The sequence below is a fragment of the Callospermophilus lateralis genome, chromosome 9 (assembly GCF_048772815.1).
Source record: "Callospermophilus lateralis isolate mCalLat2 chromosome 9, mCalLat2.hap1, whole genome shotgun sequence".
In the NCBI taxonomy this organism is placed as follows: domain Eukaryota; kingdom Metazoa; phylum Chordata; class Mammalia; order Rodentia; family Sciuridae; genus Callospermophilus; species Callospermophilus lateralis.
The window spans coordinates 84,631,284-84,650,221 of record NC_135313.1 but is presented as its reverse complement, the minus strand read 5'-3'; the positions used below and the strand labels follow the sequence as shown (position 1 = coordinate 84,650,221).

Below are 18,938 nucleotides of genomic sequence, written 5' to 3'. Positions count from 1 at the left end.
AGGCTGGAAACATGTCATGGACACCCTAGCAATCATGTCAACCTTCCGCAAGATGCTGGTGAACTAAGCAAGCTTTGAGTATTACAATGGTTCGTTCAATCACAGACCATAGTTTGATTCAGATTTGCTTCTTCACATCATTTTGTGTTCTCAACTTCTCCTAAAGAATGAAAGGCAGGAAGTGGTATTCTATAGCTAAAAGGAAAAATATATCAAAACTAAACTGTATTTGAAAATAAAAAGTCAGGTGTGGTGGTTCACACTTGTAATTCTAGCTACCCCAGAGGCTGAGGCAGGGGTGTCACAAGTTTAAGTCCAGTCTGGGCAATCTGGTGTGACCCTATCTCAAAATAAAATAAAGAGAGTTGGGGGACATAACTTAGAGTACTTGCCTAGGAGGTCATGACTCTTCCATCTCCAGTAACACACACACACACACACACACACACACACACACACACACACACACACACCAGAGGAAGAAGAACAAGAACAACAACAAGAAGAACAAGAGAGCCATCTATAGAAAAGAAAGAGAGGCCTAGAACCGATCCATCCTTTACAGCCCTCAGAAAGAACTAACCCTGCCAACAAATTGGTTTGGGGCTTCATGCCTCTAAGACTTTCCTAAACTATTAGACAATGAGTTTCTGCTATTTAAGCCCTCAAGATTGTGGAGTATGATTATAGTAACCACAGCAAACCAAATTGAGAGAGCATATAACAAGAAGCAAACATTCCAAGTTCAAGGAGCATTCACAGATTACAGATACTTGGATGATGAAGGAAATTAAGACCATATCCAATCTGCTAGAATTGCTCAACAAAGCTCAACAACTATTTTTTTTCTTTTGGTAACAAAATATATTTGCTTATGCTTTTATCTATGGCTTTTCTTGTGCCGTGATGACAGAAATGAAGCTTTATAACAGAGACTAGATGACCCACAAAGCCTAAAATACTTGCCTTTGGGCTTTTTAAAGGAAAAATTTGCCTTCCCCTGCCTGGAACAAGAATACTGTGTAGAGGTCCTGCCTACTGGGGATTGACAAAGTCAAGTCAGCAAATGCTCTGACCTGGAAGTAAAACCACAGGAACCCCAGATAATGAGGCCGGTCAGTGTCTCCTCAGAATAGATCTGGACAGTTTGGATTAACAGGAAGAAATTGAGATACTTCGTTTAAATCCAGTAGAGGAAGACCCCACCGCCAGCCCCACCCCAGAGAACAAGAAGCAAAGAAGCAAAGGCATTAAAAGAGTTGAAAAATGGTGATGCCAACTAGAAGAGTTAGTGACAGTCTTGTAGCGATATGACTTAACCAAAATTGGGGGACCCTTAAAATGATGTGTGTTATTCAAACAGACGTTTACTTCAAAAGGGGATTTTAGAGCAAACTCCAAAACCTTTGTGGAAAGAACACTGATGTGAAGAGAAAACTAAGAGGACCACTGAGAAACTGCAGAATCTTATGCCCTAGTTGGCAATTCCACTTTTAAAGAAAAGAAATACATCAGTGTCATCCTACAATAAATATTTTTTGCAAAACATCAAATCCTCAATATGCTAAAAAAATAAACTGTCAACAGTAGAAAATAAACTGAAAAGCAAAAATGACTGGCATGCATCAATACTGACTTAAGCTTTGGAAAAAAAGAATAAAAACAATGAGTGTTTCAGGAAGGGGACTTTTCCCAGTCCATGAACATGAAATATTAAATAAGTCATCCAGCAGAATCTAAAGATGTCAAGTTGTACAAGATCAGGTACCTGGCTCTGAAGGACTAGGAAGTTTGTGTGCACTTAGAGCCCAAACATTCTTTAGGATTTTATCTAGAAAGCACGGAGCCATGAAACACACAGAGGTATCCTAGAAGACTCTAGATTTGGACTACAGCTTGAGTAAACAGCAGGTGATTATCAGTCATGATCAATGTGATAATCGGTAACTATTGACATGACAACCTTGAGGATGAGAAGCAGCCAGTCATGTCTAACTCTGAGGTCCACAAATAATGAGTATCCTAACCAAGGGGATCCTCTTGTCACAAACACAGGAAAACAAAACAAAACAAAAAGCCCAGCACTTAGGAAATAAAAAAGAATCCTTTGATTCAAGAATATCCAGGGCTGGGGACTTAGCTCAGTGGCAGAATCCTTGTCTAACACGTGTGAAGCCCTGCATTTAATTCCCAGGACACCCCCACCCACCAAAATTAAGAATACCCAGGGGCTGATAGATATAGGTCTGATCACAACTTGGAAATGCTATGTTTAATCTACTTTCTTCTTTCTGCCTGTAAAATAGGGAAAGAGTAGCTGGGCTGCAGCAAACAACAAAGAATAGAAGGGATAAAAGGAAGAAAACCATGATATATATAATTCTAAACATCTATGGGCATGATGTATTCTTTGTTTACCTGCTGTCTAAGGGGCCTCTCCACAACATCAAGGGCTCTTCACTAACTTGACTCCACACCCTCCAAACCTCTCTCATAATTAGTTATTGAGACGTTGCATACAGTGGGTTATATATGAGGATGGGAGGTTGTTCTTACCAACCTCTGAGCTCATCTGTCTTCATGCTGTCTTTTCTCTAAGAAGTCACTCAGGCAATGCTATCATAGAGAACAAGAAGAAATGAACCTGTAATACCTACAAGTGGGTGACACTCCGGGAATCACCATTCTGGTGGATGAGTAGGTCATAAGTTGAACTTGTTTGAAGGACAGTAATGTGAGAAAAAAGAAACTCATTTCGATTTATTCTATAAAACCCAATCATAAAATATACTAGCTCTAGTTTTTAGTACAGTTAAGAATTGGAGTGGTCAGGCTTGGGATGTAGCTCATTGGTTAAGTGCTTACCTAGCATGTGTGAGGCCCTGGGTTGGAACCAGCACCAGCAGGGAAAAAAAAAAAAAAAAAAAATCGACAGGTCAATATGAGGAAGAGGATCTTTTATTTGGTAAAATTTGTCACTGTCATTACTATCTTCTTTATAGTAATAAATATAATTTTTATTTTCAAAACAATATCAAATTTGATACTACTAGATTTGATTAAAATATCTGACTCCTAGCAGGACATGGTGATTCATGGTTATAATCCCAGCTTCTTGAAGTTAAGGCAGGAGGATCACAAATTCAAAGCCAGCTGGCTTAACTTAGCAAGATGCTGTTCAAAATAAAATAATTTGATTCCTTAATTTTAGAATTTCTCTTCCTTTTTGCTAGATTTTCCCCCAATCTCCTCTTGGTGTCCTTAGAAGTCTGTGAGACCGTAAAGACCTCTTCCTTGCCCTTGAGCCAACTTCTCTGTCCATATGAGACCAGATGGCTTCACTGATAGCAGACCCTATCTCCCATCAGTCTTCTACCCAGTCCCCACACATACTCAGGGCAAATGCCATTAGCAGGGTCTGAGGTCTTCCATGGAGGCACTTGCAGAGAGTACATTCCTCTGTTCCCTCAGTCTTATGGAAGGCGCCTTTCTATGAAGTGAGCGAACATGTTTTCTCTTCAACCCTTGGGTCACTGTTCTTCTTTCTTGGGACCTTATACTGACCCACATTCAGCTTTTAATAGAAAACGTGCTGACCCTGCCACTGGTACAAGAAACGCCTAGGAATGCAAGGATTAAGGTCCAGCTTGTCTTTTAAGTTATACAAATGACACGGAACTGGGGTGGAAAATAGTGGATTAGGTTTTCATTCTTTTGTGTTGTTGCAAAACACACTCTATTCTACTACCTTATATGATACTGAGTACGTGTTCATAAAATGTATTTGGTCTGAGATTTATTAAACAAACAATTCAGCCAAGAAAAAAAGAATATAGTAAAAGGCAATGGATGACCACACTGTTGGATGGCATGGGATGAGATAACTGGGACGGGAATTCTGCCTTTCTTTCACATTGAACATACTCAAAAATGACTTTCTTGATGAAGCAGCCCATTACCTATTTCTTGGGGAAAGCATGAGCAATGAAAGAAGATAAGACAGTAGGGGCAGAGATCTGATGGCTTTCTGGATATCCTTAGTCATCAGTGGGGCTGACACACAGGGAGGCTCTTCAGCCTTGCAAATGTGCTTGTTTGAATGCTAAATCTTGTACACCAATTGAAAGCTCCAAATTTTAAATGAATCCTTTGATATTTGTTCCCTAAGTCAACAAAGAACTATCAGTGAATCTAACTTAAATGGATGAATAGTATTAACACCTCTTTTATTGGGTCAGGCTTAAAAGATTCCAATAAACAAGTGGCTCTGTTCTATAAAAGTAACCAGGTTCAAATAGATGTATGCCTTTAAAATGTCTTTAAAGCTTTCAATTAGCAATTTGAAGTAAAAAAAAATGTATGGTTCTCCATGATTCCAGGGAAATATCATCAAGGTGCTGAGCCATTTTACCCAAAGAATTAAAAGAAAATTCAGTAGTTTACAATTGTGATGATTAGCTTGTATTTTCTCCTCTGTTTGAAGCCCAAGGATTGCTTGTTGGTTAGTTTGTTTGTTTCTATGCAGTATAGGGTAAAGTGTAAGATAGAAAAATAAATCACTGAAATTCTGATTTGTTTGAATAAAAGGTAGATAAAGAGAGCAATTTTTGTCTGTACACTTCTTATTGTAAATATGTGTATCAATATATTATAAAAATATATATGTCCAATATATCTACCTCACATTATAATCTTTCAAGTTTTCAAAATTTGTTGTATCTACAAACATGGAATAATTCAGTGTTAGTACTTGATGTAAATTCTGATTGCCTTTGGCTGTTTATGACTGGGAGTAGTTGCTAATTTAAATTTCCTCTTGTACCACAGTAAATATGAAAGATCATCACAATTGTCTCTGTAGTTTAAATTATGTTTCAATATAGAAATGCAAAAGGTTAATTACTTTTCAGAGAATCTGATGTATTTCTCGGTACTAATTGTAAGTTATTTATTATCTTTCTTGGAGTTAATTATATTAATTGTTTGCCCTGGATTAACAATGACAAATAGAAGCCTGTTAATTGAATAAGCACTTTTTTTTTTTTTTTTATTCCCTGTGTTTCAGTTGATTTATCTTTAGTGAATAAGGAAGAAAATTCCATTTATTTCTTGGGGAATTCTCTTGGACTTCAACCAAAAATGGTTAAAACATTTCTTGAAGAAGAACTTGATAAATGGGCCAAAATGTGAGTATTATTTTATTTATTTTTGGTACTGGGAATTGAACCCAGTGATGCTTTACCACTGAGCTATAATTCCCAGCTGTTATGGTTTAGATGTGGTGTCCCCCAAAAGTTCATGTGCAAGACAATGCAAGAAGGTTCAGAGAAGAAATGACTGGGTTAAGGCTCTCTTTTTGTGCTTTAATGTTCCAACCATGAGCCTGACGCATTGAGAAAGATGCTTCACTGCAGCTTAGCTAAGCAGGCTTGCTAACCATGAGGAGTCATAGCCGGGACCATTCTCCCTGTATCTCTTCTGTGCTCTTCTGACTGTGAAGTGCTTCACATTCTCTCTCTTCCTGACCCTAATCGTGTGAGTCCAACCTTCTCAGCCACATGTTTTGTGAATTAATCCCCTGATAAGGATTAACTGAGTGGTAACTGAAGTGGTAGGGTGTGGCTGAAGGAATCGGGAATTGGGTCATGGCTTTTCCGTTATAGATTTGTATCTGGCAAGCGGAGGCCTCTCTCTCTCTCTGCTTTCTAATCACCACGTGAGAGGTTTCCCTCTGCCACACTGTTCTGCCATGTTGTTCCTGTCTCACCTAAGCCCTGAGGAATACAGCCAGCTGTCTCTGGATTGAGACCTCTGAAACCGTGAGCCCTCCTCTACAGTTGTGCTTGTTGGGTCATTTAGTCAGAGCAGCAAAATCTGACTAAAACACCAGTCTTTTTATATTTTATTTTGATACAGTGTCTCACTAAATTGATTAGGACCTTACTAATTTGCTGAGACTGGATTTGAACTTAATATCCTCCTGCCTCAGTCTCTGGAGTCACTGGAATTAGAAGTGAGTGCCACTGCACCTGGTTCTTATTTTAAAAGCTATGATTCTAAATCTCACATGAAAAACTTAAAACATCACACAGATGGTTATATAATATTTGGACTAGAGCAGAGGGAAACATTAGGGATTGTGCTGTTCAATACTTTTATTATATATATGATCAGAATATTTGATCAGAATAAGGTGAAGTGGCAAGTTAGTGTCAAGGTCAAGAGTAAAACTTTTTAACATTTAAACATTTAAATCTCCTTTGCGTTCACATATCTACATCATACGTAGTCATTTTATTTCTTTAGTGTTTAACAAAGTAGTTGATATTGAGGAATTTCCTTTTTTATGATTAGTTCTTACCTAAACTTATGTTTATAAACAAGGAACCAAAGTTTGTTGTGGAGGTAAGAGGTTGATGAGCAGAGAGTACTTTTCTACCCAAGAGCCTGACACATTGAGAAAGATGCTTCACTGCAGCTTACCTAAGCAGGCTTGCTAACCATTAGGAGAAGCAGTAGAGACCATTCTCCCCGTATCTCTTCTGTGCCATTTTTCTCTTCTGACTGTGAAGTGCTTCACATTTTCTCTTCCTGACCTTCTCCTGTGAGTCCAACCTTCTCACTACATTGATTATCCTTCCCGAAATGTTACTGCTCTTCCATCTCCTTAAAAACTTTTCCATTTTTTTAATATGTACTGAATTACTTCAGGGTGTATTAACATTTCTATCTCCTTATTTATGTGTTGAAAGACTTTGCATTCTCCTCTTCTGGTTATTCATGAAGTATGTGGTGGGTTATTGTGAACTATGTTTCCCTCACTGTTTTGTGGAACACTAGAATTCATTACTTTCCTCTGTTTAGGCATTAAGTATTTAACTCATCAATATCCTTTCTTTATTAGGCAGGTGAGAGATACCTATTTTCATTAGTTTTATATTGTTAGGTATAGTATGAAACCCTGGATAAAAATTACCTAGCTTTATGTATTTTCTAACTTTCCCCAGTAATCACTGACAAAGTTGAAACTAGAATTATTTTTTAAATAGTCAGATGTTTTTATTTATAAATTTTGAAGTGCTTAAATGTGTTAAAATATTTTTAAAAAACTGGAAATATTTAAAAAATATTTTCAGCTTATTTAAAGTTGAAAAATCAATATATATGAGCCAAAACTGAAGGTCAGGAAACAAAGTTTCAGAAAAATAAAACCAAACCAATTAAGAATTCTGAAAGCAAGAGATTTGGCTCTCATAGGAACTCTGAATGTTTTCTTAGCATTCTTCATTCTCCATTCTACTCATCATTCATATTGGGAAGATTGTTCTTTAAAGTTTTGTTTATACTGACTGTACAAATAACTACTGCCGGGGCTATTAGGTGACACTGCAACGTTCTTAATTTTCATGGTGAAGGAATGAAAGTTTTCAAATTAATGCAAGAGTAACATAAGTGTTTATAATTTATGAAGCCTGCTATAACTTTATCTGCATAAGTTCTATGCGTAAATTGCAAAACACGTATCACCATATTAGGAAGCATTTTGCACTAGCAGGTTTTAATATTTAATAAATGAGGGTCATAGTTAATAAAAATGGTTGATATGCATTTTTTGGCCTTAATGAAAGAGAGAGCAGAGAATTAGATTGAATGGATTTGAACTTTACAGAGTGTCCTTGCCTCTTGGATATTCATTCAGCAAGGCTGTGCGTTTTTATCCTCTAGGCATTTAAAAAATATGCTGTCTGCTATTCTATTGATATCTTTGTGGTTATTTTATGTTAGCAAGGGATTGATTACTCCTAGGACATTAAAATTATACTTCAAGAAAATGCTTCTCTTCCATAACAACTTCTGTTGTCATAGTCTTAAATCTTTTTACCTTGTTTTCATTGGATGATTCAGAAAGGAGATGCATTTTAATTCTTTTAGGCAATGTAAACTGAATTAAAGAATTTTGAGCAAAAGATAACCCCCATTCCATCCTTGCTACATGTGTTTTACCAAGCCTTCTTGCTTTACCCTACAGTGGCCTAGTCAACACCGTGGCCCCACCTGCTCCTAAATGACAGTGGTGTTTGAGAAGCATGCTTACATATATCAGAGCTCTCCTACCTCATATTTTGTTCCAAAATTGTTTATAATTTATTTGCTCCTCAATGGTTTTGCTCAGTGGCACATGTTTGTAATCCCTGGCACTTGGACACACAGGAAGATAGCAAGTTCAAGGTCGCTCTGGGCAACTTAGCCAGACCCTGTCTCAAAATGAAATAAAAAGAATTGTGAATGTAGTTCAGAGGTAGAATGTTACTGGGTTCAATTCCAGTCCCTGAGGTAGGTAGGTAGGTAGGTAGAAAGATAGATAGAATGAATGAATTAATTAAATAAATCCCATTTCTCATCTTTTTGAGCTAAGGCTCTGTTAGAAGAAAATAATTTCACCAATTTAGAACTTTGTTCACAGTGACAAAATCAACTGACAATTGACAGATTAACTGGAGAAAGAGTCATTTCTCACCCAGGTTTCTGCTCTCAAGGAGTAGCTCTCACAATAGCAGAGTGAAGGTTTTATAATCCAGCTTAACTAATGGGCTTCAGTGGGAAAATGTGAAAGGCTCTATTGGGTTTTTTTCATAGTGATGCTGATGCCAATGGGCAGTGTCCTCCTGACTGGGAGCTCCCCAGGAAGGAGATGAATGACAGCTGAATTTGTACCTCCACACGTGAAGCCTCATCTTCCCACTGCGGATAGAGGAATGGCAGCTGTACGTTTAGGAGGCTCTGCTCAGGTTTAGATAGTTTGTATTTCAGCTGCTGGTTTTCATCCAGATGTTTTCAGTTTCGGGTAGTCTTCCTGGCACTTGGGTGAGCGCTGGGTCCCTTTAGTCCCCTCTCTCTCTATTGCTTTGTTTTCTGTAGTAAATCTCCCTTACATGTGTTCAGTTTGCCTCCAGATCCAGGACTTCTCATTGTGGTGGTTTTAACTGATCACCTATTCCTCTTCACCTCCTTCAATCCCACCCACTCCTATTCTACTTCTTGGCTGATACTCAAGGTTGGTCTGTACCTTCCTTTCTTGACTAATGGAAGATTATTAGTCAAAGAGAGCTAAACATTAGCTAAACAGTCTCATACACATTGAAGTTAGTTGATTAGTTGGAAAAATTAACAATGTGTTTACAATAACATTAAAAATTAGTGTGCTTTGATAAAACAGGAAAATTATTAAGGGACATAAATGTCAAGACTCTGACCATACAGGGCCTGTAAAATAGGATATGCCATTTCGCTCATGGATGTCATCTTCTTCACTTTTTGTGGCTTATTGCAGACATACTGCTTATTAAACTTCTCTACAGTATAAACCGTTTGGATTATGATACACCCACCTGATCTTAGAATTCACATAATCACCATCCTTGATTACTGACACTAAAGGAAAGTCAAGGATAGGAGTACACTGAGAATATTTTATTGTGTGTGCTGGGAATTAAAAACTTAAAAATATTTTAGGACCCGTATGAGTCTTATTACTCCAGCTCCAACAAAGTATCTGACACTAGATAACTTATACAGCACAGAAATCCATTTTCTCAAAATTCTGCAAGATCAAGGTGTAGCAGATTCAGTGTCTGGTGAAGTCCTCTCTGCTTTAAAGATGAGGCTTCTTTCTAAGTCCTCACTAAGTAGTAGGGACAAACACCTTCATTCCAACTCTTTGATAAGGAATGAATCCCATTCATTAGATACTTATGATTGAATTACCTCCTAAAAGCCTCAACTCTTAATACTGTCACATTGATGATCAAATTTCAATTTCTGGATTTCAAAAGGACATATTCAGACTATAGTAGGATCCAAATGGTATCTTCTAAAAAATTGTATTCACTTAAGGCAAAGCTATGAAAATAGTTTCCTTAGAAGCATTTACCTGTGTATTTGTCTTAAAATAAATGGCCCAGATTATTTAAAGGGGAATAACATGGGTTAACAATCATACTTGTAAAATTCAACTAGAAGGCAATACTATATAAGTCCTGAAGACACAGTGTGAATTTACAATGGATATTGTGTCCCTAAGACAAAACCACATTTTAAGTCACATGCATTGTCAAAATCTGGTAGATAAGTAGTGTTCTCTTTTTCACAGAAGCAGACACCTGCCACAGTTATGTCCTCATAGGAATTCTTATAAGAAAATTGTCAAATTAGGAAAGAATATTTAAAGTGAAAAGTAGCCCATCGAATTACGCATCAGAAACAAACCAGCTGACTGGTCAACAGTGACTTACTTTATAGGGCCATGTGTGTACAGTCAGGGCTCTGAGGAAACATGCTTCATTCAATGAAAGCATTTCTTTCTTTGTTATTTTATTTTTTTTAAAGGTATATGTATAAGAAAGTACAGGGCTTGACATATTACAAAGAATGGCCAACATGCTGGTTGGCTTATCATTCATTGGTTAATGGGAGGGGGGGAAGCTTGTAACCTCATTAAAGAAGGCTGTGAAATTTTATCTCCTTTTGAGAGAAATTTTCTAAAAGTACAGACATTTTCTCTTTTGTAGAATGGCAAAAACATGGCCCAATTTTAAAGAGATCCAAATTTCTATTAAATTCCTAATTAGATTTTATATATGGCAATCTAATTTCATGAGCAAATGCTGTTCGTAATCATCTGGGAAAGTACCCCACTCATGGCAATGACTTATGCTGTAGCAACGAGTTAACTCTCTCATGTTCTCTTTTCCTTTCCAGTGTTTGTAAAAGAAGATAGCAGCTTTGCAACAACTATTTTAAGCAGCTTTGAATAAGAGCAATATAAGATTTTTCTTAACTCTAATACATATGTTTGTAACTGCACTTTAATCTACATCAACTCTTTCTAATGACAGGCCACTTTACTTTGGGTTTATTTGGATAACACTTTCTAAATACATTTCACTACCTCAGGCTAGTAGGCTGACAAAATGAGGAAGCAGACTCGGTGTGTGATATTTTCAAGGATGGAGATGCCAAAAGCATTGCAGAAAGAAGCGTATCCTTAAAGATTATTACCATGATGTCTACCAGAGTGAGGAGTAGGTGGCATAATATTCTGAGATATAAATTCTCTGAGGCAGAACATAGAATTTTACTACCTAAATGTAATAAGATGTATTGTGCTTTCAGCAAAGGCCATGGAGCTCTATGTGATTAAAATAAAAAAGGATCCAAGTATCTGTCTTTAACTACCATTTAATGATAATGATTTTTGTCTTTAGCATTTATATTGGAAGTCAAGAAAGAGGCAAGCTGCAGGCTATCTAATAATAATATGAATAATAATAACTAAAAATTGCCCTTCTCTTCTTCCTTAGTCCGTAGCAGTCTATGTTTATTCTGGAAATCCTTTTCCTTCATCTTAGTTTATATGGTAATGGAAATATTAGTTTAAAATTGTGTTATGCACCACATGCTGATGAAGGGAGTTTTAGCATTAGATTTACATAAAGAAAAGAAGACTCAGCAAAGGGGTCCTATGTACCCATCCATCTCTTTTATATGTTATCTCATTTATTTTTTATGGCAACCCTTTAAGGTACATATAGCCATTCATTTACTGTTACAAATGTGAACAGTTAGGCCCTGTGAGTTACTCATAAATGTGGTCTCAACACCAGTAGAGACCTGGAGTTGGCTTACACTAGGTGATAAAACCAACTGTTAAATTTGCAGAATTTTGTTGGTAACATGAAATCAGCTATCATGGGAGGATTTACCCCAAGAACAGTAGTAAAGGCTGATGAATAGGGCTTCCATCCCCAGATCTCACTCTCTCTCTCCTACTAGGTGTACTAGCTCACACTGCCAGCTTACTGAAATTTAATTCATGGTTTCAAATCCAGGCTAGCATTACACACACAAAAAAAGAATATCTTGTTTATTTCATTCAAGTCTCCGAAGTTTATTATCCAAAGTACAGTTATAAACACACGAATTGGTGTGAATATAAAGTTTAAAGTTGTATACAACTCTGGTTGTATACAAACAGAGATATAAAAAATTGTGCTCCATATGTGTAATAAGGATTTTAAGGCATTCTGCTATTATATATATATATATATATATATATATATATATGTGTGTGTGTGTGTGTGTGTGTGTGTGTGTGTGTGTGTGTGTATAAAACAAAGTCAGTTTTAAAAAGATTACCCAAATCAAAGAGTGCCTTCTATCATCAAATACCAGGAAAATGCAAAATGATTTTCTTTTAATGAAAAATGGGGCAATGGAATCACCCTTTTGCCTAGATCCTGGAACTTCAATCAAAACCAGTGAGAAGTTTGAGCAAAATTCTTTGAACTTTCTAGGCAATATGTGCTACAGAAATGTGAGATATTATCATAAAAAAACAAATTAATGATCCCAAATTAAATTATCCAGAAAAATATTGAAAGGGCATTAATTAAAAAAATAGTGTAAATAGAAAAAAAAAAAGAGCATTCTAACAGAGCTTCCTAAAATACAAGTACATAACAGCACTTGAGATACTTTCCTTTATTCTTTTTATATTTTCTTGTATATTTTTCAAGTGTATTTTCCTCCTCATTTGATGAAAACTTCTTGAGACTCAAAGGACTATTATGTATTAGGATGTAGTGTTGTAGTCAAATTTTATATACTTCTATTCAATTAATAGTTATGTTTTAAAACTAAATTTATAATCATTTCAGTCTCTAGCCTAAAAAACAGTATGTGTGTCTTAGACACTATAATATGCTTCAAGTACACAAGTAGAATGTTCAAACAGTCTTGAAATTTTAAAAATAAAAGAGAGAGAGAAAAAAAGAACATCCAAGATAGTAAAATATAGCAAAATAATGAAATAATATGTGGGCAATTTCCCTATTCCTCAACAAAAAGGAAATCCATTTTTAAAATGACAAGTTTTTTTAAATCCCTAAAGGATTACTTTTTGATTTTAAAATAGTACACTTTTATTTAATTGTTAAAACATTATGAAGGCCCACACAGAAATGCCTACTTGCTAATACTGATATTTTAATTCAAGTATGGTGGCATACATCCATATTCCCAACCAATCTGGAGTCTGAGGCATGAGTACTGTAAGTTCCAGTCCAGACTGGGAAATTTAGTGAAACCCTATCTCAATTTTTTTAATTGATTTTATTTTTTTAAATACAATACAGCAGAATGCATTACAATTCTTATTTCACATAGAGAGCACAATTTTTCATAGCTTTATATATAAAGTATGTTTACGCAATTCATGCCTTTATACATGTATTTTGTGGGGTTTTTTGCATTACAATTCTTATTACACATATATACCACAATTTTTCATATCTCTGTTTCTATATAAAGTATGTTGACACCCAATTCGAGTCTTCATACGTGTACTTTGGATAATGATGTCCATCACATTCCTCCATCCTTGCTAATCCCCTGCCCCCTCCTTTTCCCTCCCACCCCTCTTCCCTATCTAGAATTCATCTAATCCTCCCATGCTCCCCCTCCCTATTCCACTATGAGTCAATTTTTTTTTTTTAAAGAGAGAGAGAGAGAGAGAGAATTTTTTAATATTTATTTTTTAGTTTTCGGTGGACACAACATCTTTATTTTTTATGTGGTGCTGAGGATCGAACCCAGTGCCCCGTGCATGCCAGGTGAGCTGCTACCGCTTGAGCCATATCCCCAGCCCATGAGTCAATTTTTTTTAAGAAAAGTTTGAGGAAGTTGCTCAGTGGTAGAACACTTGGGTTAAATTAACAGTACAAAAAAAAAAAAAAAAAACCCTGATATTTTAAAAATTAGACATAAACATATTCATATGTACACATGCACACACAAAGCTAAGAAATGTTTGTCTTTTTTCAATTTTAGAGGAGCCTATGGTCATGATGTAGGAAAACGCCCTTGGATTGTAGGAGATGAGAGCATTGTAGGCCTTATGAAGGACATTGTAGGTAAGTATATAATTCAAAGAATACCCCCCACTCCAATTGTCATTAGCGTCATTTAGTTATAAATGTTAAGTTATAAAGTCAAAATATTATTGATTAATATACTGAACTTCTACCCTAACCCACAGCAAAAAAGGATAAATATACCTTTAGGTTAGGTTTGTTCATTCAAAGATTGATATGATGAAAATAACCAGGTTATTTGGCACCAAAATGAAATGCACCTATTATATTTTCTTGGATATCTTTAAACTAATACACACCCACTTAAAACTTGTTCATTTTATCAGCTTACAGTTGAACACATTTTGGGCTGGGGATGTATATAGCTAAATGCCTGAGGCCCTGGTTTTCAATCCTAGTACAATTATAAAAATAAACTTCACTAATTTGTATATAATATCACTACATAATAAAATAAACACTAAGTTTCACATGTTACAACTATAAACTACCATTCATATTTTGGCTCATTTCAACTTAATTCCTGATGATCTATTTAAATTTAAGCCAAGTGTACTTGAAAATAATACAGCTGATCTGTTTTGATGTTCACATGAATTTAAGTGAATTACATATACTATTGATGGTATGAATCATAGTTTTAGATGGCAAATTGTTAACATTTTGGAAAAAGTTACTCATTTAATTGGGTTGAATATCCAGTATTGATTGAAATCTTACTTGAAATTTAGAGTACTGATCAAAAATTAATGACATTTCAGCAACGGAATTGGTGTTATTTGTAAATATTTGAATGAATTTGAGAAACTTAAAATGCTTTGCAAAGCCTCACTGCCTTACAAGTATAAAAATATCCTTATTGGTGTTACTCACATTGCTTCACCTGACTTGAATTCAGGCCGGTAATCAGATGATTAAACAAACATGAAGGATGAATGGAATTAGAGTGGGCAAAGTAGAGTGGGAATGTAGCCCAGTGGTAAAGCATTTGCCTTCTATGTACAAGGCCCTTGTTCATTCTAAAGTGCGTCACACACACACACACACACACACACACACACACACACACACAATATTGTCATCAGGAGCCAGGAATGGTGGTATGCACCTATAAACCTAGCTACTTGAGAGGCTAAGGCATGAAGATCACTTGAATCTGGGAGTGAAAGAACAGCCTGGGCAATATAACTAGACCCTACTTCAAAAACAAAGTGGAGGATAGGACTTATATACAGAAATAATTAGGACAAATCATTAAAATCTGTGGAATATCTTATTTCTTCAGAAAAGAAATATTGCACCTTTGCTATATGCCAGGACTTGTGGTAGCCCCTGGAAGGGAATGGTGAAAAGAATACTATCTTTATTCTCATGAGACTCCTAGTAAAGGAAGATAGAAAGAAACGCAAAATGCACACATACATAAGCAAGTAAAATACAGAGAAACAAAATGAATCATGAGAACCCATGCTACAAAAAGACATATAATTCTCCAGCTGATGGAGTCAGAACATGTATTTAATTACTTTTTTTTTTTCCTGAAATCTTGCAAAACTCTTAAAGAAATTGGGGGAAAAAAGTAAACCCCTGGGCTGGGGTTGTGGCTCAGTGGCAGAGCATTTGTCTTTGATGTGTGAGGCACTGAGTTTGATCCTCAGCACCACGTAAAAATAAACAAAAAAAAAATAAAGGCATTCTGTCCATCTACAACTACAAAAAGTTTTTTTTTTTTCTTTTTAAAGTAAACCCCTAGAGAACTAAATAGAAAGCAAAGGGGATGGTACCAGTGACATTTTATGAGTTAGTTAGCAAGAGAACAAGTGGTCCAAAAATAAATAAATAAAAAGTAAATAAAATTTAAGTCTCCCAATGGTGAAAAATGGAAAGTTACCAATTTTACCTTTTAGATCTGTCAAAGGCTTGGAAATTACTGAAATTTAGCACCTCTAGAAATGGAGGTGAAAACAGGATAAAATCACGGGAACAAATTTTTACTCCTCACACTTCAGATAGAGCCCTAATATCCAGAGTATACAAAGAACTCAAAAAATTAAACAATAAGATAACAAATAACCCAATCAACAAATGGGCCAAGGACCTGAACAGACATTTCTCAGAGGAGGACATACAATCAATCAACAAGTACATGAAAAAATGCTCACCATCTCTAGCAGTCAGAGAAATGCAAATCAAAACCACCCTAAGATACCATCTCACTCCAGTAAGATTGGCAGCCATTAGGAAGTCAAACAACAACAATTGCTGGCTAGGATGTGGGGAAAAGGGTACTCTTATACATTGCTGGTGGGACTGCAAATTGGTGCGGCCAATTTGGAAAGCAGTATGGAGATTCCTGGGAAAGCTGGGAATGGAACCACCATTTGACCCAGCTATTGCCCTTCTCGGACTATTCCCTGAAGACCTTAAAAGAGCTTACTACAGGGATACTGCCACATCGATGTTCATAGCAGCAAAATTCACAATAGCTAGACTGTGGAACCAACCCAGATGCCCTTCAATAGATGAATGGATAAAAAAAAATGTGGCATTTATACACAATGGAGTATTACTCTGCACTAAAAAATGACAAAATCATGGAATTTGCAGGGAAATGGATGGCATTAGAGCAGATTATGCTAAGTGAAGCTAGCCAATCCCTAAAAAACAAATGCCAAATGACTTCTTTGATATAATGAGAACAACTAAGAACAGAGCAGGGAGGAAGAGCAGGAGGAAAAGATTAACATTAAACAGAGACATGAGGTGGGAGGGAAAGGGAGAGAAAAGGGAAATTGCATGGAAATGAAAGGAGACCCTCATTGTTATACAAAATTACATATAAGAGGTTGTGAGGGGAATGGGAAAAAAATAAGGAGTGAAATGAATTACAGTAGATGGGGTAGAGAGAGAAGATGGAAGGGGAGGGGAGGGGGGATAGTAAAGGATAGGAAAGGTAGCAGAATACAACAGTTACTAATAGGCATTATGTAAAAATGTGAATGTGTAACCGATGTGATTCTGCAATTTGTATTTGGGGTAAAAATGAGAGTTCATAACCCACTTGAATCTAATGTAAGAAATATGATATGTCAAGAGCTTTGTAATGTTTTGAACAACAAATTTAAAAAAATAAAATAAAATAAAAACAGATTTGTGGAAAGTCTGTCTAAAATATAACTAGAATACAACATACCTGTTTGAGTCACCTTTTTTGCTACTGTGACTGAAAGACCCAAACAGAACAATATTAGAGGGGGAAACGTTTATTGAGGGCTCATAGTTTCAAAGGACTCAGTCCATAGGCAGCCAGCTCTATTCCTGGAGGCTTAAGGTGAGGCTGAACATCATGGCAAAAGAGTGTGGTGGAGGGAAGCAGCTCACATGATGATCAGTAAGCAGAAAGAGGTCTTCATTTGCCAAATACAAATATATAATCCAAATCCATGTCATCTCCTCCAGTCACACCCCACTTGCTTCAATTACCACTCAGTTAATCCCATCAGGTGATTAATTCTCTAACTGGGTTAAGGCTCTCACAACCCAATATTTCTCCTTTAAACCTTCTTTCATTGTCTCATACATGAGCTTTGAGGGGGAACCTCACATCCAAACCATAATAATGGTATTTCATGATTCCAGGGGAATCTTCCCAGACCTTTCTCCAGGAGAAGCCTGGTTAGTCTCTGGGGAAGGGAGAAAAAGCAATATTGAAAACAAATTTTTAAGGTTGCCCACTGCTGAATACCAATACTTGGGATATGGGTGTTGGTAGTGAGGAATCGGGTTTCTCCAAAGTTGGCCCTGAAGAATTTAGAGGGGCTAGCTCCTCAAACCTCTGTCTGGCCAGCTTAAGGGCACAAATGACTCATGGGAAGAAAAGGAGGTCTGGATGCTTCAGGGTATTCAGGTGTCTTATCAGGTAAGATTAGCATCTTCTCTGGAATGTGAGAGTAGACCTCAGCCTCCTAGGGGTAGCTTCTGTTATTGGATTAAGACTTTCCCTTACAACCTCACAAACATTAATTACCAATGAATAGGCACTATCTCCAAGTACATGAATGTTTTAGTCAGTTTTTTTTTTTTTTTTTTTTTTTTTTAAGACTGTGACTAAAGGGATCCAATCAGAACAACTGTAGAGGAAAGCTTATTTGGGGTCTCATGGTTTCAGAGGTCTCAATCCATAAATACCAGAGCTCATTCCGTGGGGCTCAAGGTGAGGCTGAACATCATGGCAGAAGAGTGTGGTAGAGGGAAGTAGAGAGAGAAAGAGACTCCACTCTCCAGATACAAAATATATACCCCATAGCCACATTCCCTAAGAACCACTTCCTCCGTCCACACACCACCTGCTTCCTGTCATCACTCAGTTAACCTAATCAGTGAATTAATCCCTGATATGATTAAGGATATACCCGATCATTTCTCCTAACCTTTAATTGTCTTACACATGAGTAACCATTTGGAGGATACCTCACATCCAAACCATAACAGTGCACTTTAGGGACTAGGATTTCAACATATGAATTTGGAGAGAAATAATTCAGTCCATAACATGTATACAGTAAAATAAAAAGGATAAATAAATGGGTTCCAATTTAGCTACCAGAATTCATATTGGAGATTAGACAAGGCTACTGGGTTATCTGACATGAGGAGGTTTCCCAGCACGATGACTCAACAGGACTGCTTACAGCAAACCCCATTGTATTAGTCAACTTTTTGTCTCTATTGTATTCAACAAGAACAACTTAGAGGAGGAAAAGTTTGTTAGCTCATGGTTTCAGATTTAGTCCATAGTGAGCCAACTCTATTGCTCTGGACCCAAGGTGAGTCAGAACATCATGGTAGAAGGGCATAGTGGAAAAGCACTGCCCCATTGATGGTAGCCAAGAAACAGAAAAAGAATAAGAGGCTGCAGGCCAGATAAACCCTTTCAGGACATACCCCCAATGATCCACTTCCTCCAGTCATGCCATACCTACCTTCAATTACCACCCAGTATGTGCA

At 36.6% G+C, this 18,938-nt stretch overlaps 1 protein-coding gene across 3 annotated transcripts in view; it reads left to right on the top strand.

Moving 5' to 3' along the window:
- The window catches only part of Kynu (kynureninase), a 162,972-nt gene that overhangs the window by 76,504 nt on the left and 67,530 nt on the right, over window positions 1-18,938 (top strand). For all 3 annotated transcript variants that reach the window (XM_076866077.2, XM_076866078.2, XM_076866079.2), the window contains exons 3-4: window positions 5,066-5,186; window positions 13,888-13,970. In XM_076866077.2, the coding sequence (XP_076722192.2) occupies window positions 5,066-5,186; window positions 13,888-13,970 (204 nt within the window). The remainder of the gene's footprint in view (window positions 1-5,065; window positions 5,187-13,887; window positions 13,971-18,938) is intronic.